We start from the raw sequence: 27,267 nt of genomic DNA on the forward strand, positions 1-27,267 counted from the left end.
CTCAAACCTCAACATGCATAAACACAAAGCCACATATGCATACAATCACTTGCACACAAACAAACCAGGCTACCAATTATAAATATGACATTACAAATAGACCATTATATTATGTTTCACAAGCAGGTTAACATCATGTGTACATAATATGCATATGTACACTTGTGCATTGGTAATCAGAGAGTAAACATGTGCCTTCTCTGTGTAAACCATGAATGCAATGTTGGAACAATCTAAAATGATATGCTAATGAATGATTAATTGGATCCCAAAAGAATAAACTATATAATAGACTCATATATGGAAGCCCTGTTATATTATTTGACTTTTGTCAAGGCATTTCACTTACTCATCTTTCAATACAAACATATTTCAGAAAAATATGCTTTTAGTATAGCCACATTTATTCTATGAAAAATATCAATCAATCCATGAATTTATGAAACCATCAATCAATCAAAAATACTTTATTAATTCCAGGGGAAATTAAATTTTGTGACAGTTACACCAGCTCATAATAAAATAATTACATATTATTTAATAATAATTGGAAGTAAAAATGTGCAATACAAGTCCTTGTTCCCACTGGGACGCAACGTCTTGGACACAGGAACGAGGCAGGACATCCTCCACAACACAGGAACTCTCATGATGAAGACTCAGGCTCATGATGAAGACATGATGAAGACTCATGCTCATGGTGAAGACTCAGGCTCATGGTGAAGACATGATGAAGGCTCAGGCTCATGATGAAGGCTCAGGCTCATGATGAAGACTCAGGCTCATGATGAAGACATGATGAAGAGTCAGGCTCATAGTGAAGACATGATGAAGGCTCAGGCTCATGATGAAGACATGATGAAGGCTCAGGCTCATGATGAAGACTCAGGCCCATGGTGAAGACATGATGAAGACTCAGGCTTATGGTGAAGACATGATGAAGAGTTAGGCTCATAGTGAAGACATGATGAAGACTCAGGCTCATGGTAAAGACATGATGAAGACTCAGGCTCATGGTGAAGACATGATGAAGACTCAGACTCATGGTGAAGACATTATGAAGACTCAGACTAATGGTGAAGACATGATGAAGACTCAGGCTCATGGTGAAGACATGATGAAGACTCAGACTAATGGTGAAGACATGATGAAGACTCAGACTCATGGTGAAGACATGATGAAGACTCAGGCTCATGGTGAAGACATGATGAAGACTCAGACTCATGGTGAAGACAAGATGAAGACTCAGGCTCATGGTGAAGACAAGATGAAGACTCAGGTTCATGGTGAAGACTCAGTTTTCAGCATGCTCATGGAGAAGACATGATGAAGACTCAGGCTCATGATGAAGACATGATGAAGACTCAGTTTTCATCAGGCTCGTGGAGAAGACATGATGAAGACTCAGGCTCATGGTGAAGACATGATGAAGACTCAGGGACATGATGAAGACTCAGGCTCATGGTAAAGCTTCCAATGCAATCCTTGACCCAGCTATCCTCCTTTGTCTCATTGATTTACCCAGAATCCTCTGGGCCCTTCTTCAGATTTCAGTGGGGAAAGCAGTTGTTCCGACAATCATGCTAGCCGGCTTTAGCGCACTTAGCTTCTCCCCGATGTGGCACGAATGCAAAAAGCAGCAAATCAACGGTAAAAAAACAAACAAACTCTCTATAAGAAAGTCAAGAGAGGGGAAAGCTTAATATGTTACTAATAGAAGTTTTTTAAAGAAAAATAACAAGTTTGATCCAGGCTGAATGATTATGTTAGGATATAGCGTTGTAGGCAAAGATACATATTCCAAAACTCTCCACCTACCAAATAAAACGATATCTTATTCATTTCACCATACTGTTTTCCAGTCTAAATGATTTCAAAGGTAATATGCAGCTGTTGAATTAACAAGACACTTGAGCTGCCTTATCCCTCATTAAGCACCATCATTTAACATAACATGCTAACTTATGAGATATGTAATTAAGGCAATTAGCATTATTTAAATACTAGAAGTACGTCATCATACTCATCTTCACATAAATCATGGCTCTTACAAATATGAACTCTGCCTCTCGAGCTTAATGAAGTGCTTGCAATTCCAAGAAAAACTGTTTTTCCTCATTAATATGCAAATGAAAGCACATGTGCTCTAGAATCTAATGAAATTGTCTCCTCTATAGGGCTGTGTAATTATGAATATACTGCTGTTTTTTTTTTTGCACAATAATGCATTCCTAGGATTGTGGCTGCATATGGCAAAAACAGACAGACATATCGTAATTGCATAAGGATATTTTTTGCCATTAATCAACCTTTTGGACGGAATATGAACCCATAAATGTAGTTTAAAAATGCAGTTTAGCTAATTATGCAGCAGCTTAATGGCTCTTCTGCTTTATTGAAGATTAGTAGGCCTGTGTGTATAACTTATAGTATCACTTCTTATACCCGTTTTCATATGCAGCAAACATCTAAATGTTTCTATATACTGCCAAATCACATACTACACACACAAAGAAAAAAAGAAAAGTCAACAACAAGTTGTAAATTGTCTTAAATTGTAGGTATTCTTTACACAGACAATTATGCCACGCATATGAAGCTTTTTATTTGAGTGAATGAATATTTCCTGTCAATCAGTTGTATGGTTATGTCTTGGTGGGTTGGAATTGTACATTGCACATTCCCTCCCATGCTTGCCTTTGCAAGTGGCTGTTATATTTATAAGCCAAAAAAAGTCCACTATTTCAAAACTAAACATTTAATCTCTCTTAGGTGAAGTCCAAAGTGTCAAAAATCACAGTTCCACAATTTATTTGAGCTATTTACAGGGCAGTAAGGAAACACGTTGTATTCATCGCTATGGTCAATCAATCAATGTTTATTTATATAGCCCAATATCACAAATGTTACATTTGTCTCAGTGGACTTCACAGCTTGTACAGAATATCAGTATGACAATACGACACCCTCTGTCCTTAGACCCTCACATCGTACAAGGAAAAACTTCCGGAGAAAACCCACAGTTTAAAGGGAAAAATGGGAGAAACCTCAGGGAGAGTTTTGATTGATTGATTGAAAAGTTTATTAACAGCTTGTATATTGGGTACAGTACAGTACAGCTCAAAACATACAATTGTTAAGGGGATGCAGACCAGAGAAAGACTTTCGTCTTGTTTACATCAGGGTCCCCCATTTCCAATTCATCATATCATTTAAGACATACAAGACATATTTGACATACAGATGGCTTATTTACAATTTACATACAGGTGTTTTTTTACATACAGATGGCTTACTTACAAATTTCATTTTAGATTTCGTTCTAATACATCCTAACCGGACATTTAAGACATACCAAGTCTACAGTTAGTAACAGAGTCTAAAATGCGAGTATATACATAGATGGGGGGGGAAACTGTCCATTGTACGACAGGTTGAGATTTGAACCATTACCGGAGCCAGTTTTGCAATGCTCTCCCCCGAAGGTGCTCTTTAAGAGAGGTTTTGAAGGTAAGTATAGTTTTACTTTCCTTTACAGTAGTGGGAAGAGCGTTCCACCTTGATGTGGCATAATTGCGAAACGTGTATTCCCCTTTTTTTGTGCCAAATCTGGGTTTTACATGATTTGTGGAGCTCCCTCTGGTGTTATGATCATGATATTCCTTGACCTTTGGGAAGAATTTTGACATGTACATGGGTACCATAGAGGTGTAGTGGATCTTGTAGACCAGGCCCATTGCAAGTAGCTGTACTCTGTCGTCTACTCTAAGCCATCCTAGGTTGTCAAAGTGGGCAGAGGTGAGGTGGGTTCTAGATGAAAGGTCAAGCAGTAGTCTGACCAGTTTATTTTGTGATGTTTGAAGTTTTATCTTTAGCGCCTTGGAGGTGCTATGGTACCATGACGTGCAAGCATAGTCATAGTACCCTTGAATGAGTGCTCCTGCCAGAGTTTTCAGGGTGTTTTTGTTTACCAGAGAGGAGATCCGGTATAGGAATCTAGTTCTTTGATTGACTTTTTTTATTACATTGGATGCCATTTTGTCACAGGAGAGGTTTGCCTCAAGAATAGATCCTAGGTACGTAATTTCCTTCTTACTTGTGACAATAATGTCACCCACTGCAACTGAGAAGTCGTCGGATTTGCTGAGATTATGTTTCGAACCGAAGAGAATGGACTCTGTTTTACCCAGGTGTAATGATAATGTATTATCGGCGAGCCAGGTGCAGATTCTGCCGAGCTCGGAGCTGAGGGTTTTTTCAACCCTCAATCTGCTCCTGTCAGAGACCAGCAGGGCTGAGTCTTCCGCGAACAGGAACAAGTTGCAGTCACATGCTGATGACATGTCATTTGCATAAATTAGGAACAGTAACGGACCTAATATGCTTCCTTGTGGAACACCACAGCTCACTGGGAGGGGGGGGGGACAGAGTACCGTTTACCTCCACCATCTGTTCTCTCCCCTCCAGGTAGGATTGCATCCAGCTCACCGATAGTTTATCAAAACCAATTGCTTTTAGCTTGTCAATCAGAATGGGGTGATTGACAGTGTCGAAAGCCTTTTGCAGGTCCAGCATCACCATGCCGCAGTATTTGCCCTCGTCCACCTCTTGTTTGATGTGGTCGTTTAAATAAAGAAGGCATGTGTCAGTGGAGTGGGATGTTCTAAAGCCAGATTGAAATTCATAGATTAGTTTCTTGTCCGCGAGGTACTTTTCGACCTGTTCATATACTATTTTTTCCATGACTTTCGAGATGGAGGTAAGTATAGAAACAGGGCGGTAGTTGCCTGGGTCCAATTTGCTGCCTTTTTTGTGCAGGGGGGTTACTCTTGCAATTTTGAAGTCTTTGGGTACTTTTCCCTGTTTTATGGAGAGGTTAATTATGTGAGCTATGACTGGTGAGATGGCGGTTGCTGTGTCTCTGAGGAATTTGGAGGGGATATTGTCGTGGCCAGTGGCCTTGTTAGGTTGGAGGGCGCTCAGTTTAATGAGTACCTCTGCTGATGTTACCCTTGCTAGACTGAAATCATCTTTGCGTACCCCTAGGTTTTTGTAGTTTTTGTTTTCATGATGTGATCTACTCCAAAAAGCCCTGAGTGGGAGGGTAATTTATTTACAAGAGTTGTGGCTATGTTTGTGAAAAAAAAATTCAAGTACTTGGCCACGTCCAGTTTGTCTGTGATGAGCCTGTTATCTGTCTTTATGTTTAAGTTCGAAAATCTCGTTTTTAGTTTTTTACTGCAGCCAAGCTGGTTATTGAGTAATTTCCAAAGTTCACGGGGTTTATGTTTGTTTTCCTCAGTTTTGACATTGATGAAATTCTTTTTGGCAGTTTTGATCATGGAGCTTACGTCATTTCTTAGTCTGTTTCTTTCAATTTTTTGTTCAGTCACGTGGGCCAGGAGTTCACTGCTCGTGCTTTTGGAAATCATTGACTGACTTTTATGAAACTCAGAGCATTTTTTGTTTCTGGTTTTCATGGCGGTTAGTATGCCGGAGTGCATCCACGGCTCTGTGCGATTTTTTACCCTGGTTGTTCTTAGGGGGGCCAAATCATTGAGTATTGCAGAGAATTTATTTTTGAAACCAAGCCATGTTTCTTCAACTTGCGTACCACCGAGCTCATCTGACCAGTCCAGACTCTCCAGTTCTAGGTTAAAGGCCTCGCTAGAGTAGTTTTTGAGGTCTCTAGATATTACTGTTTTGTGACAGCCGGCCTTTTGTTTTAGCCTTTTGCGGGTACAGAATATCATATAAGGATCACTTAAACCACATGCTATAACCCCTTTACTGGAGATCTTGGACTTGTCAGAGGTCAGAATGAGATCAATGGTAGTCTGTGTTGTTTCACATACCCGGGTGGGTTGGGTGATTAGCTGGCTGAAGCCGTGCATATCACAAATCCTACTGAAGGACTTGAAGACGGACGTGTCTTTACGTTGCATATCCGTGTTCCAGTCTCCAATAATAATTGTCTCTACATCCCCCACCTCAGCCAAACACCCATCTAATGTATCATAAAAGTCACTCTGTTCCGGTGGTCTATAGATTGTCCCGACTATTACAGATTTAGCATTGTCAAAAAGAATTTCAACCCACACAGATTCAATATTTTCATGATGCAGGTCAGTACGGTTTTTGAAATTGGTGTCTTTATGTATGTACATGCAGACACCACCTCCATTCATTTTCCTGTCCCTTCTCACTACAAGATAATCTTCAATTTCAATCTCTGAATCTGTAATGGAATTGTCCAATTTGGTCTCAGAAAAGCATAATATGCTTGCCTTACCGTTCATGAATAGCTGCCTGAGTTCAGCCAGTTTGTGTCTCAGGCTGTTAGTGTTCAGATGAAAAATATGTAATCCATTTTTGTTGCTTAAATGCACAATGTCGTCAGCTTGCAGATATTTGTCTTTGTCCGTTACAGCAACCGGCTTGCGGCCTGCCGTGTTGCTTGGAGCGGTGGGATGGTGGCGGGAGGGAGGCTCCGTTGTAGCTTTAGCCGTTGATATGCTAGCAACAGAGGAGGGATCCCTCTCCCAGGACGGACAGATGTGCAATAGATGCCGTGTGTAAATTGAAAAGATAATACATTTGCAACATAGGTAGTCCAAATGTTTGGAAATGCATGTGTGTATAACAGTGTTGGGTGTAACGCGTTACAGTAATATATTACTTTTTGCTGTAACGAAGTAATGTAACGCATTACTAATTAAATGTGGGTAATATATCACCCGTTACAATGCTCAGTAACGCAGTTACAACACATTTTAACCCGAAATTAAATGGTGTTTTGTTTTTTAAGAATGTACTAACATAGCGAGACATTCCGACACCGGACAAATTGTGCGGGTAGATTAGTAAACCTGGTGTTTACCCTTCAGGCTTCGCGTCGAGATCTTCGGGGAAGTTGAAAGTTATGCAACCATTCAAAAAAGAGAACGTAGCGAAAAATACTAACAACAAATTGTGTCAGGTGCGCGTGACCTGCTCCGCTGCGCGTGCATCATTTCCAAAGTGCTTCCACAGCAGTGACACACATCTGATCTGTGGACATAGACGTCGGAACTAGGGGTGCGGGGGGTGCGGGGGGTGCGGCCCTCCCGTCAGCCTCAGGAATCACAGGATTAGCCTACGTTAAAAAAATAAAAATAAAGATTCTGAATTTAAACTCAATTTGTCTGACTTACATGTATTTCTTAATACAGATCTTTTGATGTGATATGCACCCTGCCTGGCTCAATACAGCAGCCTTGCTGGCATGGCATAGCTGTTGCTATGCAGACTGCATCTGACAGCTCACTGTGACTCTGGCCTATGTGTAAAAAAAAAAAAAAAAAAGTAGCGGGAATTTTTTTTATGTTTGCTGTGTTCGCGGCTCTCATTTGTTTTTAGCATATGCATAGGCTACATGATTTGAGTTCAACTACGCCAGCTAGAACTAGCCTATGTCTCAAAAACGAATTTCAGATTTTTTTACAAATCCGCCCGACCCAGCTAAACGTCCGAGAGAGACACCTAGAGGCTGTGTGCCAGCAACCGGACAGCAGCAGCAGGCAGCCGAAGGGCCCGGCGGCCCTCGGCCTCGTCCTCCCTCCCCAGCGCCACCACCAGCACCCGGTGCTAGCCAAGAAGAGGCAATATCATGCAAACCACCACAGGATTACAATTTTCCTGCCAAGAAGTTGGGTGAGAACTTCACTCGTTCCTGCAAGGCCGCCTGGTTCAGAGAGTGGCCGTGGCTGGAATACATCGCGGTCAGTGATGGCATTGTGTGTGGTGTGTGCAGGTCAGCTGTCAAGCGCAAGTTGGTCGGGTCAGAACAAGCTGACAGTCCGTTTTTGAAAGATACGGGCTTTTCAAACTGGAGAAAAGCAAAGGAGAAAATCAGAGACCACGAGAAAACACGCATTCATTTAGATGCGACTCAAAGATTGGCTGCATTGAAAACTACGCCAATTAATGCGCTTTTGTCTGAGGCTGCTGCTAAAGAACAAATAACAGCCCGGAAAATGCTGGAGCTCGTTTTCAGCAGCGTGAGATTCCTGGGGCGCCAGGGACTCCCTCTGAGAGGAGCTGCAAATCGGGATGGGGTGTTGTGGCAGCTAGTGGTCGAGAGGGTACGCGCTGATCCTGACCTGCAAAACTGGATGAAGAGGAGGGACAATTGGATGTCGGGCAGCATCCAGAATGAAGTTCTGGAGCTGTTTGCCCATGACATCCAGAGGAAAATCGGAGCCAAAGCATCCGAAAGTCCTTTTTTCGGCTTAACTGCTGATGGGACCACCGACGTCAGTGGAAAAGAACAGTTCTCATGCAGTATACAATTTGCAGATGACAATCTTGAAGTCCAGAATTTCTTTCTGGGCTTTTACAACGCTCCAGACACAACCGCCGAGATGCTTTTTCTGTGCATTAAAGATGTCCTTGTTCGGCTAAATCTGCCGCTGGAGAAGCTGAAAGGCTACTGTTTTGATGGAGCCAGCAACATGTCAGGGAGGTTCAAGGGAGTGCAGGCAAGATTAAAGGAAACATGTCCTGACTCCTTGTTTGTCCACTGCGCAAACCACTCTCTGGATTTAGTGTTGCAAGAAGTGGCAAAAGAAGTGCGCCTTGTTGCCGATACACTGAACTTTGTTCGGGAAGTCACAGTTGTGATTAATGATTCAGCAAAGAGAAAAACGTTATACCAGTCTCTTTTTGGATGTGGAGAAGTGATCAACCTGCTTGCCCTGTGCCCAACTCGGTGGTGCGTCAGAGTTGTGGCACTGTCACGGTTGCTGGCATGCTATGGAGAGATGCTGCAGACATTTAGGACCTTGGAGAGTGACAGGATTGTCAAGGGGGAGACGCGTGCCAAAGTGGCAGGATTGCTCAAAAAGGGCACCACTACGCGCACAGTCTTTGGTTTGTTTGCCTGCGTTACCATGTTTACGCCATGTGAATCCGTGGCTCGGTCACTGCAAGGCACCAAAGTCACAGCCCTTGGATCAATGGAAGCTGCCAAACTTCTTTGCCAGCGACTGAACACACTCAGACAAGATGACACCTTCGCTGACCTTGTGGCCAAGACCAAACAATACACAGAGCGCTACAACTTGAAGCCTCCTCATCCAGTGCGCACCAGCAAGACCCCAGCGCGTTTTCGCCATACAGCGGAGGAGGAGGAACGGGAGTTGGAGAACGAGGGTAAATAAATAGGCCTAAATAAATAAATAAATAATGCCAACAGTATTTTAAAATTAATCATAAAGCTCATCGGTCTGTAATGTTGAAAGAATGCAACAAATACGCACACAGAGCGTGCTCTCCAGCATTTGTGGACAGATTTGATCTATCCATAGAAAACGATATCATAGTTCATAATAATGTACTACATCCATGTACGCTTATTTGCGAAATTAGCCTGCAATTAATAATTCATTACAACGGTATCAACTGACTAAATAACGTATAGGCCTACTTTCATAACAAACCATATTCATAATTTGAATTTAAATTGAAAATTTAAGGTTGACCCACCCAGCTTAAATAGGCAGCCCATATGGAAACTATTTGTTGGTTGTTGTTTAACTGTTATATTTAACTATTAAAGAATATCCAAGCCTGTGGAAGAGGGAATTGTTTGAGGCCCTGGACTTGGTGCGCACAGAGGTGGAGCGGCGCTTTGACCAGGAAGGACTCCGCGTAGCTGCAGGGCGAGAGCAGGCAGTTCTACAGGCGGCCCAAGGGAAACGAGTGGATGTGGGTTCCCTGGAACTGACTTCCTTTTCAAGAGAGCAGCTAAGCCTTGAGCTGGACATCCTGAGCGACGTGTGTAGGGGGCGAGAAGTGAAAACCATTCAGGATGTATTGGCCATTCTGCACACCTTGCAGCCCCAATCCCGCTCCATGCTGTCGGAAGCGGAGAGGCTCATAAAGCTCTGTCTGGCTCTGCCCATTTCTGTCGCGGCATCCGAGCGCTCGTTCTCGGCATTGCGCAGGTTGAAAACGTGGCTGCGCAATACTATTAAGCAGGAGAGACTCACTCATTTGGCCATTATGAATGCGCATAGCGACCTTCTCGATGAATGCGATGTCTCGACCCTGCTTAAAGAATTTATCAGCAGAACAACGGAGAGAAGGTCTACTTTTGGAACAGTTTAAAAGCCCTTACGAGCGCAAAGTAAACCGTTATTTTTCTGAATGTTCCATTAGGCCAGTGGTTCTCAAAGTGGGGGGCGCGCCCCCCCTGGGGGGCGCAGAGGTATGCCAGGGGGGGAGCGAGAGACCAGGAGGAAAAATTGTTATAAAAAACAATTTAAAAAAAGATCAAAATTTGAAAAAATTATTGATTCAAAAATAATATGATGCAGTGCAGTACTATTACGTCTGGGTCTCTGTGTTTCATTAAAGCTCGGCTCTGTGTGTGTGTGTGTGTGTGTGTAACGAGCCATTTTGTGTGCGCGAGCGAGAGAGAGAGAGCGCACCGGTACTGGAGATCGTTGTTGTTAGCTTCTGGTGCTAGCGAGCTACGCTAACGGATATAAGGAGTTTTTTCAACAACAAAGTGGAGGAGTGTCCTCTCCTGTCAGACTGAGAGACTCAGTGAACTAAAGGACTCTCAGTGTTATCTCAGTGGGTCTCAAACGTTTTGGTAACCATTAATGTAAACAATTATTTCCGAGGCACGCGTTTATATGATCATTATAGTGATAAAAAAATAAGAGAATAAATGAAAAACAGGTATGAAATACTATATGACAGTGAAACAAGAATACAGTTTAAAAGGGTGATTTGTAAAATATCCATAAAGAAAAAGTAAATCTGTTTACAGTTCTGTTTCATATGGGTGTTGAGAGAGGTATCCATAGATCTCTTCATGTTGCTCTCAAAGTGCATCAGATTGATGCTTTTAACTTCAACATTTAAAAATAAATCTTCCCGGGGGAGCTTGCCCCCGGACCCCCCTTTGTGAGGTCCATACACCACCTACAAAAATAGCACTTTACCCCTGCTTACACCTATATGCCGTGAGCTGATTATCGAGCCTTCATTGTAACTGTCACTGTATATGCGTGGGGATTGTTGCAGTAGAAAATTCCACTGTAGCGACCGGTACATTAATGGGAAACCCTAAATGTTTGAGCACCCTCTATGAAACGTCAAGCTATCCCACAGCACCCCCAAAAGAAATCTCTGGTGCCGCCACTGAGCCTCACTATTTGTGTTGGGGGGGCCCGACTTTTTTTTTTCTCCAAAGGGGGGGCCTGACAGAAAAAGTTTGAGAACCACTGCATTAGGCCTATGTTCGTAAAGGCTGTATTATTCTGTTGATTTTCTGAATGCTGTAGGCCTATGTTATCGCCTATTAGGCTACAGTATGTTCCTTAATAAAGGCTTGATTAATTCATTAATTCATTTTGTTTCATACATTTTCGTAACAATTAAGATGCTGCGTGTGTTTATGTAGCCTATATCTGTTATGTATAGGCCTAGGCTATTAGGCCTACGTGTCGAGTTCGTTAATCATTGATAGTGTGAGTTTCCCCCCCGACCCTCCCAGCAAAAATCCCGCACCCCCCCCCCAGAAAATAGTTCCGACGTCCCTGTCTGTGGATAATCATTTATACGAAAATGGTTAAAGCAACCATCACTAAACGCCAGCAACACTGCATCTACTCCAGACAGTAGCAACAGGTCAGATGCGGACATCACGTTACCCTCCGTTGTGGACACTAGCTTACTCCCGCCTGACTCGCCGGCCCCGGAGCAGCAGTCTTCGTCGCCCGAAACTACGCCGCCCCTCTGCGGCCCGCAGGTGCCAGGTATATCTAAACAACTACCCGTCTGTACAGTGGGGTAAGGCGGTCATTTTGCAGCTTGTGGTATAAAAATAGACAATGGCTAGAATATTCATGTGAAAATAGTACCATATTCTGACATGCCTTTAGAAATGTTGGGTCAAAAATAGTGCATACAATAGCACAGATGCCTTCACCACGAATGGTTAAAAAAAGCTTATTATCAACGAGCTGATGTTGCAGCTGAAATGTTCTCCAGGTCACAAATTCAACCTCACATGATGATGTGATACCAGTTTTCAAGCACAGTAAATATTCTCTTCCCAGCCTATATGATGGGACCAAGGTGATGATGTAGTAGGCTACATGGTTTTAATTATACTTTTGCCTTTCAATGTTTGCCATTTCAAACCATGAGCATGGTTTAAATAATATTTGCCTTGATTTACAATATGTTAACCTTCATTATAGTCCTTGACAGCGGTCTGTACTGCTGTATTAACAATGTGTCACATGTTAAGAATTTACAATCAGAATCGAGTATTCAACTAAGCCGTGTAATACAAGTTGTTAGTAGCCTTAAGGGCCTACACAGTTGTTATGCTATACAACATTGCCCTTCACTGGATGCATAATGAGCTGCACTAAACTACATTTTAGCATTTAAAATACCTAGCTATTCTTTTGCGGTTATTTTGGTGAAAGTAACTAAAAAGTAACTAAAGTAGTGTAACTCATTACATTTCAGAGACAGTAATATTGTAATGTAACTTATTACTTTCAAAAGAGAGTAATAAGTCATATGTAATATATTACATTTTGGAAGTAACTTGCCCAACACTGGTGTATAATAGGAAGATGAATCCACGAGGATATCCATCCAGGACTTATGATCCAGGACCACAGCAACAGGCACAGCCACGACTCAAGATCCAGGGCTCGCGATCCAGGACTCAGGACCACAGCAACAGGATCATCCATGACTCCGGATCCCGGCGTATATAGACACCGAAAAGAAAGATATTTGGGGAAGCTGGGTTAATCGGAACATGAGAGTACACAGGTATAGACAGAGAGAAGGAAGTAGTAAGGTGTCCCCCGACAATCTAAGCCTATATCAGCAAAACTAGGGGCTGAATCTAATCAGCCCTAACTATAAGCTTTATCAAAAAGGAAGGTCTTAAGCGCACTCTTAAAAACGAATAGGGTGTCTGCTGCCCGAACACAAACTGGAAGCTGATTCCACAAATGTGGAGCTTGATAAGAAAAGGCATGTAAATGGTAAAACAATTTGACCAAAACATATCACCATGAAACCTCCCCAGTCGATTACTAACTATAGGATTTTCATTTTTTTATTTTAGGTTTGTATGAATTGTTTATTTAAATATGGAAATTACGCAACACATATCTGACCATTGGATATATCCAGATTCAAAATGGTGTTCCTTTTTCATTTTCATGATGGAGGTAAAGGTTTTTACTGAGGTAATTGTTGAGGGATATCTCTTTGTAGTACACCATCAATCCAAAGATTACTGTTAAAAGTCATAATAAATGTATGTTTTGGGAATTAAATGTTCAATAAATCAGGTTCAACCATGTGACATGTGCAGCATCGCTGGATAAAAACGTATTTGCCAGCACTTGCACTCTTCAGCCTTCCTCTCCTTGTTGACCGACATAATGAAAGTGTGAGTGTGAAGGCACTTTGTTAGTGATAAGAGTTAATTACAGGCTGGATATGAGCAGCCTTCAATCAGTGCACTGCATAAACAATCCATGACCTCCTCCGTCTCATCCCTGCATTCCTCCATGTCCCTCCCTTCAGAGACTGTAAGAGAGCCTGCAGGAGTCACACTTTACCTAAAACCAAACCACTTTACAAAAAAAAAAAGTCTACCTAAGAGCAGGAATGGAGATATATGTATAAAGCTGCATCGAGGAGGACATTTCTCTGCAGGGTCTTTCATAAATAGACAATTTTGCATATCTAAACAGCTAAGATGAAACAAACAACTAAATTGTAGGCCCTGAAATGTATACCGGTACTTCTGACAGAATGGTCAATGTTTCAAAGATTACAAAGAAGTCCAACATTGGGAGAATATTGATTTTTGTTGAGACATCATGTGTTTCCCTCTGCCGATGCACACAATCAGTATAAAGATTATTACATTTTCTTCAGTCTTAATGAGATCATGGGTCATTTAATCATGGATTGTCTGAACACCAGCTCCTGATTGGTTGGACATCCCTGGAGCTCCTTTAATTATTGGTCCAGATCTTTTCCTCAGTTGAGAAAATCATTAAAAATGCTACTACTTTGATTCCTACAAACAGGACGAAAAACATCTCACTATTTAAGCCAGCTCTCTTGTTCTTTGTTTGTGAATAACTTTAGTGTGTGGAACGTGCTATATAAGTAAAGTTTGATTGATTGATCAATTGAGTATTTAATCTCAATGCCACACAAAAACATGAAATAACAACATCTAGACACTGGTTTAATTTACTCATATTTAAATGTATAGGATCTGGCTTCATTACATGCTGCCAGTACAAATTGAAATGACACATACATTAATATGTGTGCCTTGTTTTACTCTCACATAAGATTTAAAAAGGACCTATCATGCTCCTTTTCAGGTTCATATTCATATTTAGTTATTCTACTGGGAGATGTCTCCATGCTGTAATGTTCAAAAAGCTCTTTATTTTCCTCATACCTCCTGTTCTGCAGCACCTCTTTTCACCCTCTGTTTGAAACCAGAGCCCAGTCTGCTCTGATTGGTTAGCTGGCCAGCGCTGTTGTGATTGGTCAACCACTTAGAGATATCCCTCCCTTAGCATATCACGTACAATGTGTTGTAGCGCAATAGCATCTCAATTGTTACATAGTGATGTCACTACGTTCCCTGGAATCGCACAAAGGAGTGACCCAATGGAGGCGTTTGAGGCAGGGGGGGGTTGTGGAAGAGTAACCCCACTCTGTAGGAATCACAGGGATTTTAGTCTTTTACATACAAAGAAAACTATACAACACTATAGGAAAGGGAAAAGCATAATAAGGCCTCTTTAATTTTGTGTATATGAGGTCTATCGATACATTTGAAAAAAAAAAAGGAGTTGGAAGGAAGTTTGCTTTAAAAATATGATGCAGATTTGAGTGATGATTTTTTATACTACATACATAAACAGTCAAACCAGAACACAAGATCCACAGTTAGATTAATGCTGCAACAATGTTCATAGATATTGAACGCAGACCGAGTCCGTTTCCATGCCGGTCTTCTTATCATCCTTCAAGAACTCAACCAGAACCTTTGTAAATGCGTTGCTGTGTTAAGAGGAATTAATCATCATCTCAACAGGAGAGTGATGCTCGCAGCTTCAGCCAGACACAGGACACTCACATTGTTAATTTCATTACCTCGCCGAGATGAAACGAAAAACTAAAGGCGGAGAGGGGGGAAGAGGGATGGATCTAGCTCAAGCCGCAACATCCGTAAAAAGATTCTTCAATATTTCAATTTGCTGCGCCTTGTACTGTTCCATGGTATGCAGTTTAAATGGAGGACTTTTATGATGCAAATGCAGGCAGGAGCTATAAATCTCTCTTGCTCTCCTCTCCTGCGCTCCCCTGATGCAAAATATGTGCTCTCTCCTTTTCAGACACACATATACACACTCACACTGAGGTGCTATCCCCGCTCTCTGCCTAGCTTTCTCTCCACTGCAGCATCGTGTTACACTCGCCCCCTGGCCACATGAAAAATTAATCAGGTCCAGGTGATGCAGTGAGGGAGTAGGGAGGGGGGAGAGGGGTGAGAGAAGGAGTAACAGAAAGGAAGACAGGGAGAGAAAGACCCCAAAAAGTAATGCTTTGACTTTCCTCAACAACTTCTAGGTCACTTTAATTTGGACGATGATAACTCAGTCAGCCGCTTAATCACACACGTGCACGTCGCTACCCGATCCGTGCCGGAAACCCGGTGCATATCTGTTCCTGCCCGTGATGCTGACTGAAGCATCTCGAGGCAATTTACGGCATTTTTGTGGGATTTCAACACAAATATATAATCTTTGGTTTGTCTAGTAGTTATGAAATGGAACAATTAACATTTTTCTTTTTTTTGGTAAAGAATGTCTAAAATATGGGGCTATATAGTTTACCAAAGAAAAGCTGGTGAAATTCTTGCATTGCTTTAATAGGGTAATTGTTAAACTCATTCAGCTATGAAAAATAAAATACTTTATATCATAATGTAATCTCATGAAGATCCTTTTGAACCTAAGACACTAACAGTGTTGTAAGATTTACTCTAAACATATTGATAAAATATGTTTAGAGTGTGTTTAGAGTGTGTTTATGTGCGGCTTATATGGTTATTTCTAAGGCCCTCACAATTATTTTATATTTACATTTAGTGTCAGTTTTGACACGTTAAATCGTGTGTTTTGTATGCACCTGTTCCTATTTGATCTTCGTTTAATTTCTGAAAGCCGTGTTCTCTGTCGTATCGACACTTTATCAACAACACCGTAAAACGATGTCGGTGACAGGAAGTAGTGCAAATACACACTATGTTAAAAATAATCACAAAGTATTAGGTTGTATTGAAGTGCTATGCTCTTATAATGGCCGCATAAAGAATGACTACATGTAATTCATGTTTACATTTTTTTCCTAGGTCTATAGTTTCGTATTAATGTACGAGTGATGTATCCTAATTACGTAATCCGCTTATATGTATTGCGTTACTCCCTGCCACTCTTCAAAGAACAGCAGTTCAATACCCTTTCCTTTTACAAAGTGAGCTTAAACACACAGCTAACTGGAGCATACACAGACTACCTGACATCTGGGTGGAGTATTATACACAAACATCTAGGGAGAAGCTTTAATTAAAGAGCATTTAATGATTTCAGTAACTGCTGACCCCTTGAACCCTCTGTGCTGCTCCTCCTCACCAGGGGGAGGTGGTGGATGTGCAGTACGCCGGCGTGGACGACCTCCGGAGGGCCAAAGACAGCCTGAACCTCACCAACCAGATCGCCCTGGTCAAGCTTGGCCGAGCACCTCTACTGTACAAGGTACGATCCAATCCAACCTCTGCTACCGCTCTGCTCCGCTCTGCTGATAAGAGAATTGCATGCATGTGATTTAATGCTGTACTTGAGATCTATCTGATACTATAATCCTGCAGCAGGGAAACATATTTTGAGGAATGAGATCTTTTGATCTTTAAATAAGTGCAAGGTATGACTCAGAAAATTATGTTCCTGAGCCTTTAAACTAAATCCTTCCTGATCTCTGGTATTTTATTATACTTGCATCCAGTCGTACTTCACTGAAAGTAAGTTAATAAAGCCTGCTACAAACAGATTTGTATACTGGCCGGTCATGCATCACTTAATCTTCATTTTATTTCTTCAATAAATGTATCATACTTGACTCGTGTATCCGCAAGAAAACTGTCTGAATCCATCCGTCTCAATAAGAAGTAGCATTAGCAAAGCACTGATAGATTAGGCCTTCTCCTGCTTGGGTGTGCGCCCACGTTCCGCTCGAAGCAGTTTTCTTATCAATTAGAAGATGAAAGGGAAAATATATATTCCAATCCAGTTAATTAAAACATAAATATCTACTTACATGTTAATTACTCACACATTCATCTTAAGTTTCAATTAAACTAAAAGTAATTTAATTATGCAAACGTGAAAACAAACTTAATGTGGATGAGATGGAATATTGAGTAATGGAAATGTTTACTGAGAGTAGCTTTGATTTTGTCCATGTACTGTACTGAATGTCCGTTGACTTTGAATTAATAGTTAAAAAAGCGGAAAGTTTTAAAACGATTGTATTCAATTATAATTATGTTTATTATATGTAATTATGTTGTTTTATAACTGAGGTTTAGATGCAAGAGGGGGAAAAAAAGCTTTTTTCCGGAGAATCTGAAAGCTTTGACTTCATGCTTTGTGCAGTAAAACAAAAACATGTAATGCGATAGAGACTGTGATGACTCAACAAGCATCCACAATCTGCTTCTATAGAAAGGTTTATTTGGTGATATTTAAATAATATATTCGCCTGTCCTGTATGTATCAAACTTAAAATAACTTCTATATTGCTAAAAGCTCTGGGAAGACTAGTTAATGAGCCTTTGGTTGTTCCAACTAATGTCTAATATCTAACTATCTTTTAACTGATACAACATTTCTACCTCCATTTCAACTGATCAAAGTTCAGCCTCTGATAAACACAGAATCTAGTTTAAAACTCTGGAAAAAGCTTAACAAATTAACCTGGTGCTCAATTTGTTTTGGAGCTTAAATGCACTTAAAATGTTATATGGAGAAAACTTAGATGTAAATATGTTTTTGGCTATACAATTATGTATCCTAGTTTCATTTAATTTCCCTTCAGTTAACAGATATGCAGTGTATACAGTATGTCAAAGGATTGTATTGAATTACTAAGTAAGCTAACTAAGTTAACTACGTTATGTATACATGTCACCACTGCCATGTAAGTTGAGTATGCTACGTAACTTGAAATAAGTCACCATTAAGGTATGGTTTCAATCTGGACACAAACAGCATTGTTTTGGTATTTGTTATCAGGGGGTTTCACTTTTGCTTTCAACCATGTTTCACCAGTTAGTGGCTGTATTTTGCAGATAAAGGTGTGAAACTCTGGTTAAAGCTACAAAGACGACCTTGGGTTTGGAATGTTTGCCAAATTCTACTCTTATTTGAAGTCCAAAATGTCCTTTTAATGTAAGTAGTAAAATACTGTAAATGCAGGCACTAAAAATACAAGAAAGCAGTTTCCTCAGCTTTATTCATTGAACATTACTCTACTTCCGAATGTGAGGCTGGTGAGAAATGACAGGCTAATGAGCCATAACAGGAGTAAATGGAGGTTAACAAAAAAAAGTAGAGTAAACGTTCAAAGAGGGGTCAGCATACTGCATTTGCATTCATACAGTTAGAGTTTTAGAAATCCATTAAATCAGTCTGTACCTCCTGCCTCATGGGAGCGGGCCAGCAACAGCTGACCCATTTTTCCTGCTCGCCCACAGTTTGTGACAAATTTGATCATGTGTGCTCCATAATGTCTCCGTGTGTCAGCAGCTGAGAGGAATGATCGCCCTTTACGTAGAACTGGGGAGGAATGATGGATGAGCCTTGTATCCGCACTAATGATCGTGTGACGGTGACCGCAGGCCCAGTGTTAACATACAGCTACACTCATATTTAACACAAACATGGAGCATACGTTTGAACCATATTGGCTTAATAAGCCATTTAGTTCCATTAGTACTAGCTAATTTGAGAATCACAATATAGAATTGGGATATTATGTTATAATATGTTTATTGTTTTCTTTATGATTAATGGTTTTCCACACATTTTACTAACACGTTATTTAATACATGTATATGAATGTCAATCATATATTTGTGTGTATTCTGTAATCATGTACTTGTGAAAGTAAAGGCTTTCACACACTATAGGAACATGATCATTCCAGGATACGGAAAAGCACATTTTTCCTTCCTTGAAAATATTATGCCTCATATCTATATGTAGTGAGAGCGATGAGAAATAGCAACGGTTAGAATGGGTCTTATTTGGCGTTTGTCTTTGGACCTCCAGCTCTGTTGAGGTGAGCCAGGCCAATGTTTCATTGTCCATGTCGATCAGACCACGGTATTCGATGACCTTGATCTTGGCGGTGGTAAGTCCTATCGGTAGGCATTTGCATTTAGCATTATTTGAAGGTGCTGCCTGACCTGAAAGAACTATGCTTTTTGCGGTCTACAGACGTGGTCAAGACATTACTTGACCACTTTTCGGCTTATAAGCCCATACGCTACTTTTAGGGGAGGCCAAGTAAAGGATATCGTTTTCCACCCTGTGTTGTGGGCCGTAAACATCCCGTGTTAAACCCTCATTTCAATTGTTTTCAAAGTTGACGCGCAGTAGGCAGTGCTCGACATTTGAAAGTAGATTACATTTTGGAACTCAGCATACATGGGACAAGGGCCAAACAATTGACGCTGATGTATATGTTCCTTAAATATCAGTTTACAGGAGGAGTTGTTTGTTTATGTGCGGGGTGATCAATACCCTGACTATAAGATCTATCCAGTGTTTCACCTATATTCATTTCATGAACACTGCTGCTGAAATGTCATTCGATCATTAAGATCCTTTGCTCTTGTGTGCTGAAGTGCAGAACCCACCCACACTCACACCCACAAAGCAGAGACATAAACAACATTTTCTAGGGAAAGCACTTATATTTATTAATACTTTAAAAAAATACTTTCTTTATTAGATCAGAAGGTATGGTTAGCTGTTTATAATTGCTGTCCAACTTACCTTAGTGCCCTTGAAAAGTTGTCTGAAGAGCAGACACCCAGCCACCGACCCACGGGCCCTGCGTCTTCAGGCGGTAAAAGACGCTACATGTGTGCGGCCCTTTATGTCTAGGGATTCTAGGAAGGCAAGAATGGAAGGAGTGGATCTGGTATAAGCTGCTTTAGTCAAGGATGACAGGATAAAGAAGGTTTTCTGTTTTTGTTCTTTGAGGTGGATTACGAAGCCTCAATATTGTTGTTTGGATAAAGGCACAACACATAACTAATAATTGAGTACTTTACTCACATTGATTGGAATCTACCTTTTATTTGCAAATAATATTTATAAAGAAATGCCTTCTTTATTTGACGTGTAAAAGTCATGCTCTGTGTGACAATATTTATGTCCAACAGCAGTTCAAACTTTTTTTTCTATTGACCTGATTAAATGCACGGGGAACAAATATAAAAATATTAAAGGCCTTCAGTATGCAACATCATGTGATTTTGTTCATGAGCAACAACAGTGTGTTAATTTCAAAATGAGCAGAACACATGGTAAACAGTGTGTGTATGGTACTTGCATGACGTTCTCTGCTTTTTCGTATTGTAAGTGGTTGATAACCGGTGTGTGTAAAGTTAAATGAGTGTGTGTGCTTGTGTGCAGTGTCTGCAGTGAAGGACATACTTGTGATGAAAGGAGCTTGACCCTGGTTGGTGTCACATATTCAATAAAATACTCATCCACCCTCGTAAAAAAACAAGGACGCTACATTTCCCATGGACAACAATGAAATACTGCTGTATGCAGCCCACTGACTCCCACCCAGCAACTATTCTCTCACTACCAGTAATGTGGGATAAATAAACACCTATGCAGTGTAACCTTTGACAGCATGAGAACCACAACCAGCCATATAAGGAAACTCTGACTTCAAAAGGATGAGATATAATAAGTCACTGCAGTAATTATAAATGTACTTTCTGTTCAGCAAAGTAACACCACAGAGATGTCACCACGTTCACAATTTGAGTAATTAATTGCAAAGACACACGCATAAGGGCCTTGTCTCCATAGTGGCGAAGTTACGCCCATCTACTTCCGGTCCATGGGACCTTATTTCGGAAAAATAATGTATTGAAGTCAATGGAGAGAGAAAACTTATCTTTCGATCCCGTTTGAATCATGCCATGAATTACACATATGATGTTTGTCAATCTTAAAAAATTATTTCCATGTCAAAAAAGTCACAGTTTGTCGTAAAACTGTTGAAATATAAGACTGAAAAATACGCAAGACTACAAATCCCTAAGTCGCGTAAGTGATGTCACAATTGTTTTCCCCCCACTAAGAAATCTAAGATCAGGCTGGCTAAGATAAGATAACTTTAACAAGATGCCTGTGTGCTTAGCACCAGGTTGCTATCATACCAGCAATGGGTCTTGCTCGTTCTTTCGCTTCCTGTCTGATGAAAGGACCAGGAGTGGCTGGCTGGATCAAGTTAGCTACCTAGCTAGTAGTTAGCACGTTAGTTAGCATTACAGCCTTTTCATTTTTATTAGCCTTAATATGAAGTAACATTAAGTAACCCAAAATGTTAAACAGTAAGAGTAGTAGTCATATTTTGTGAACCCTTTGAAGAGTACCTTCACCGGTGTGATCATTCTATAATACACAATTTAAGCCCGGGGGAGAAATGCTAACGCTAGCATCGGCGATCGCCGATCTTTTCTACTTCATGCTATCTGCACAAATGGTTGACATTAAACATTAAAAATACCAGGCAGTTCAGAGAGAATCAAAGGAAGGCAGGCAGGCAGCTTTGCATGACATTCTTCTGGACGTGTTTCATTGTGGTGATAGTGAGGGTAGTCAATCGTTTTGTTGACAAGACAGTAGTGACGGCCATCTTGGTGATGTGTGTTGTTCTGCGAGACCAGAGATGTATTTCATTGAGCGTTTCACACAAACAAATGTGTTACTTCACAGTTTTCAGACCCGTTTTTTTTTTTACTTGCAACATTATCTTTTAAATTGACAAACATTATATGTGTAATTCGTGTCACAATTCAAACGGGATCGAAAGATAATCTTTCTCTCTCCATTGACTTCAATACATATTCTTTTCGAAATAAGGTCCCATGGAGGTCCACCGGAAGGCGAGGGACTTCGCCACTCTATTGGGGCTGCACTCTTCGGAGTACGCAGCCTACGCAGTCCACGGAGGACCCAGCCCAGGTAGAACAGGTAGCCTGGACCGAGCAGCCAACGAAATGAGACGGTCTTGCCTACGGAGCGCTTCGTATTTATGTCACGTGATACGCGCTGTGCGGTTGCGCTGCTCCAGCAGCCTGCTAGCAAATTAGCTTACAAGCTAACTCAGCTGAAAAAGATCCAGAAACGTTACTTTTACTTTAACCATTTTTTGGAGATCACCGACGGCGATGAAATAAAGAGGACCATGGCCAGCTAAATAAGATTAAGCTGTTCCTTTAGCCCCCAGTAATGTTACATTAGTAAGTTAAGAAGTAAACGATATAGGTAGCTGATGTAATTTAGTCATATTATTTCATATTTTATTTCTGTAGTAATAAAACAATATGTTTTTTTAAATGAAAAAAAGTATGTTGTATAGATTGATTGTTTTCTAACCTTAATATATAGCTGTGATTTTAACAGTTTATATTCTCCTTCTTCCCCTGAACCAGCCCAGATGATGTCCCACTGACACCAGGTCAGCACCTCCATGCCGGTCCAGCAGCACCGTGACCCCCCGCTCTGCTGAAATACACAATTAAACATTTTCTATGACCTATTTTTTTGTATTAATACAATTAAACTGAATTTAAGACAGTTTAATCTGCAAGAGATATCCTATTATTCCACTGCTTATACACATGTTGTAAATAATGGTTAAAACTTCGGTAAATGAAATAAACAATGTATTTAGCAATTACTATTTTAATTTAATTTTGTATTTTCATCTAATCACAAAGTAGAGATAAGAATATATCCATCCCCTCTCTGAAGATTCATGTCTTCTATTATTATAACTTTCATCATTGAGACAGAGGAAATCAATCATGTTATTTAACATCACCAGCAGTAAAACAAATATCAGCAAAAGTGTGTTTATGGAGTTGTTTATTTGTATTGTGAAGCAAGTATATAGAAGCAGCTGTTTGTGGAATCAGACAGACTCAAGCTATAATCGTTAAATATCTATTAAAAGAAAGGACACATACAAAATAAAATTCTGAAACTAAGACAAGTCTGTAGGACGGCAGTAAGCAAAGGTCTGGGTGGAGGATGTTCCTGATCGCCGTTTATCTTTCTCCAGCATCTCGGGGTGTCCAGGTGGATGGCAGCTCTGTCCTGATGATTTTCCGTGCACTTTTCAGATTAGGGGTCCTTCTCCAGCAGATCAATTTCCTACGGTCTCGATCTCACCGGAGGTTGATTTGTCTGCGCCATCTTGAGTAGCGTCCCAATGGCCTTATTTTTGCCGGAGAAGCGAGGAGCGATAATGGAGGAGCTATAATCGAGGAACCACCAGTGGTGTCACGTATTCTGCTGAGACCAGGTTGCCTTTTACTAAGGAAGCACTGGACCTTCCTTTACGAAAGGAAAGGAGAAAATGCTGTCCCACAATGCCTTGCGGCCACAACAATTGCTGTGACACAACATCCGGGCGTACTGTTGCGGTTCATATGAGGCCCACTCCAAAATGCTCTCATTGGTTGGGACTCGTGATGACACCCATCCTAAGCCAATACTGATCAACATCCCACCCCTCCTGTAACCCATAGTTTGTCTGCGTTAACGAATGAATCCGTTAACGAGCCCAGCCCTGCTCTTTATTTTAAAAAAACAAACAAGGGACATAGAGAGATGTGGAAGACTTTTGTGTGCAAGACTCTTTCCAACCAGTCAAAAATAAGTACCGCTACCATTTCCACAACAATGTACACAACCCCACCTCACACCAAATGAAGTAGAAACTCAAAGTTGGCTATGAGATGATTAGAGTGATGCATATGCAAAGTAAAGGGCTTGTGATTTCTCTTAGGATGTGTTGTATAACAGCTGTGATGTGTAAATTGGCAGTTATTTCCTTTTGCTTTAACACCTTTGAAAACAACCAAAACGTGCTAAAATGAAATAAAAAAGGTTTTTAATCATGCTGAGGTATGAGTTTTCTCAGTCTTTCCTGCACAATTAAAGCATTTTTAACATAACATGTTTCTTATCGTGTGCCTCCAGCTATCCCTCCTATCTGAACTGGGTTTTGGAGGTGTTCTGCTTTACATCGACCCATGTGACGCCCCCCTTGGAAGCCACACCTGGCATCAAGCCTTCAGAGTAACCCTCAACCCAGGAGGAAACCCTGCCATATGTAAGTGCCTTTTTATTCGTCAAGTGAACATATACTTGCCTATTTAAGATTGGGAAAACCGAAAAAAAATAGTTTCTCTCGGTATTTAACACTAAATCAGGCTCGTAAACTATTTTTGTAATTATCGTTAAAAAAACCTTGCATTATGCTTTACTTTATTTCTTTAATGCAATGTGTTTGTGTGCTTTCTGTCACAAAACACAAGTTATTCAAATAAATGTCTTTGTTGCATGTTATAGCCCTTTCTTTACTTACTTTCTAATCTGCCTGTATACTGACATTGTTCATAAAGGGGAAAAATGCCCAAAGAATAATCGTCCATTTAGCTACTTCTCAATATTTTGACTTTGAATATCTCAAATATAGAGGCAGCAAAGATCATTTCATTTAAAGAGAATATATTATGCCAGTTTTCAGGTGTATATCAGTATGTAGTGTCTCTACTGGGACATGTCTCCATGCTTTAATGTTCAAAAAGCTCTTTATTTTTCTCATACTGCCTGTGCTGCAGCACCTCTTTTCACCCTCTGTCTGAAACCAGAGCCCAGTCTGCTCTGATTGGTTAGCTGGCCAGAACTGTTGTGATTGGTCCACCGCTTAGAGATGTCCTACCCCTATCACATACAATGTGTTGGAGCGCTAGAGCGCTAAAAGCAACCTTTCTACTTTTGCCAGATTTAAAAATAGCCTTCATATGACGTGGGAAACAAATACTTCCCCCTTTTTTAAAGTGTTTTCAAACCTTTAATAGACTCATTTTTATTATAAGCACTAAATAAAGTAAAGCTCAATGCAATTATACATATTTTTTGGGAATCTGGTCAATCCCTGAAACACATTTTCCACCTTGGCCTCAGGCAGAGGACGTTATATCTCTCTGTATCTCTGTGACTATTTGCTACTGTATTTAAATCACCCTCCCAAGATGGATGACCTCTCTGACCCTCAGTCTTGTCCCTATTTCCTGTTTTTCTGCCCGGTCTGGCCAATGGGGACGTGTCATTACCGCTGAAGTATCTTTAGTTCTTGTAAGAGTCCCAGTACCACGGCAGCAAGACCCTGTAGAGCCCCGCCAGATGTCTGGACTGCTGTGTGTGTGTGTGTGTGTGTGTGTGTGTGTGTGTGTGTGTGTGTGGTGTGTGTGTGTGTGTGTGTGTGTGTGTGTGTGTGTGTGTGCGTGAGAGAGAGAGAGAGAGAGAGAGAGAGAGAGAGAGAGAGAGAGAGAGAGAGAGAGAGAGAGAGAGAGAGAGAGAGACAGACAGACAGACAGACAGACAGACAGACAGACAGACAGACAGACAGACAGACAGACAGACAGACAGACAGACAGACAGACAGACAGACAGACAGACAGACAGACAGACAGACAGACAGACAGACAGACAGACAGACAGACAGACAGACAGACAGACAGACAGACAGACAGACAGACAGACAGACAGACAGACAGACAGACAGACAGACAGACAGACAGACAGACAGACAGACAGACAGACAGACAGACAGACAGACAGACAGACAGACAGACAGACAGACAGACAGACAGACAGACAGACAGACAGACAGACAGACAGACAGACAGACAGACAGACAGACAGACAGACAGACAGACAGACAGACAGACAGACAGACAGACAGACAGACAGACAGACAGACAGACAGACAGACAGACAGACAGACAGACAGACAGACAGACAGACAGACAGACAGACAGACAGACAGACAGACAGACAGACAGACAGACAGACAGACAGACAGACAGACAGACAGACAGACAGACAGACAGACAGACAGACAGACAGACAGACAGACAGACAGACAGACAGACAGACAGACAGACAGACAGACAGACAGACAGACAGACAGACAGACAGACAGACAGACAGACAGACAGACAGACAGACAGACAGACAGACAGACAGACAGACAGACAGACAGACAGACAGACAGACAGACAGACAGACAGACAGACAGACAGACAGACAGACAGACAGACAGACAGACAGACAGACAGACAGACAGACAGACAGACAGACAGACAGACAGACAGACAGACAGACAGACAGACAGACAGACAGACAGACAGACAGACAGACAGACAGACAGACAGACAGACAGACAGACAGACAGACAGACAGACAGACAGACAGACAGACAGACAGACAGACAGACAGACAGACAGACAGACAGACAGACAGACAGACAGACAGACAGACAGACAGACAGACAGACAGACAGACAGACAGACAGACAGACAGACAGACAGACAGACAGACAGACAGACAGACAGACAGACAGACAGACAGACAGACAGACAGACAGACAGACAGACAGACAGACAGACAGACAGACAGACAGACAGACAGACAGACAGACAGACAGACAGACAGACAGACAGACAGACAGACAGACAGACAGACAGACAGACAGACAGACAGACAGACAGACAGACAGACAGACAGACAGACAGACAGACAGACAGACAGACAGACAGACAGACAGACAGACAGACAGACAGACAGACAGACAGACAGACAGACAGACAGACAGACAGACAGACAGACAGACAGACAGACAGACAGACAGACAGACAGACAGACAGACAGACAGACAGACAGACAGACAGACAGACAGACAGACAGACAGACAGACAGACAGACAGACAGAGAGAGAGAGAGAGAGATGCTCGCTGTCTGCGCTCCGGTC

General features: G+C 41.3%; 1 protein-coding gene across 1 annotated transcript in view; it reads left to right on the forward strand.

Moving 5' to 3' along the window:
- naaladl2 (N-acetylated alpha-linked acidic dipeptidase like 2) overlaps positions 1-27,267 on the forward strand; it is a 1,042,014-nt gene that overhangs the window by 562,178 nt on the left and 452,569 nt on the right. Inside the window, exons 7-8 of the mRNA XM_079650093.1 lie at positions 16,764-16,883; positions 24,429-24,561. Coding sequence (XP_079506219.1) covers positions 16,764-16,883; positions 24,429-24,561 — 253 coding nt within the window. The remainder of the gene's footprint in view (positions 1-16,763; positions 16,884-24,428; positions 24,562-27,267) is intronic.

The sequence above is a fragment of the Notothenia rossii genome (genome assembly GCF_949606895.1).
Source record: "Notothenia rossii genome assembly, chromosome: 1".
NCBI classification, from domain to species: Eukaryota; Metazoa; Chordata; class Actinopteri; order Perciformes; family Nototheniidae; genus Notothenia; species Notothenia rossii.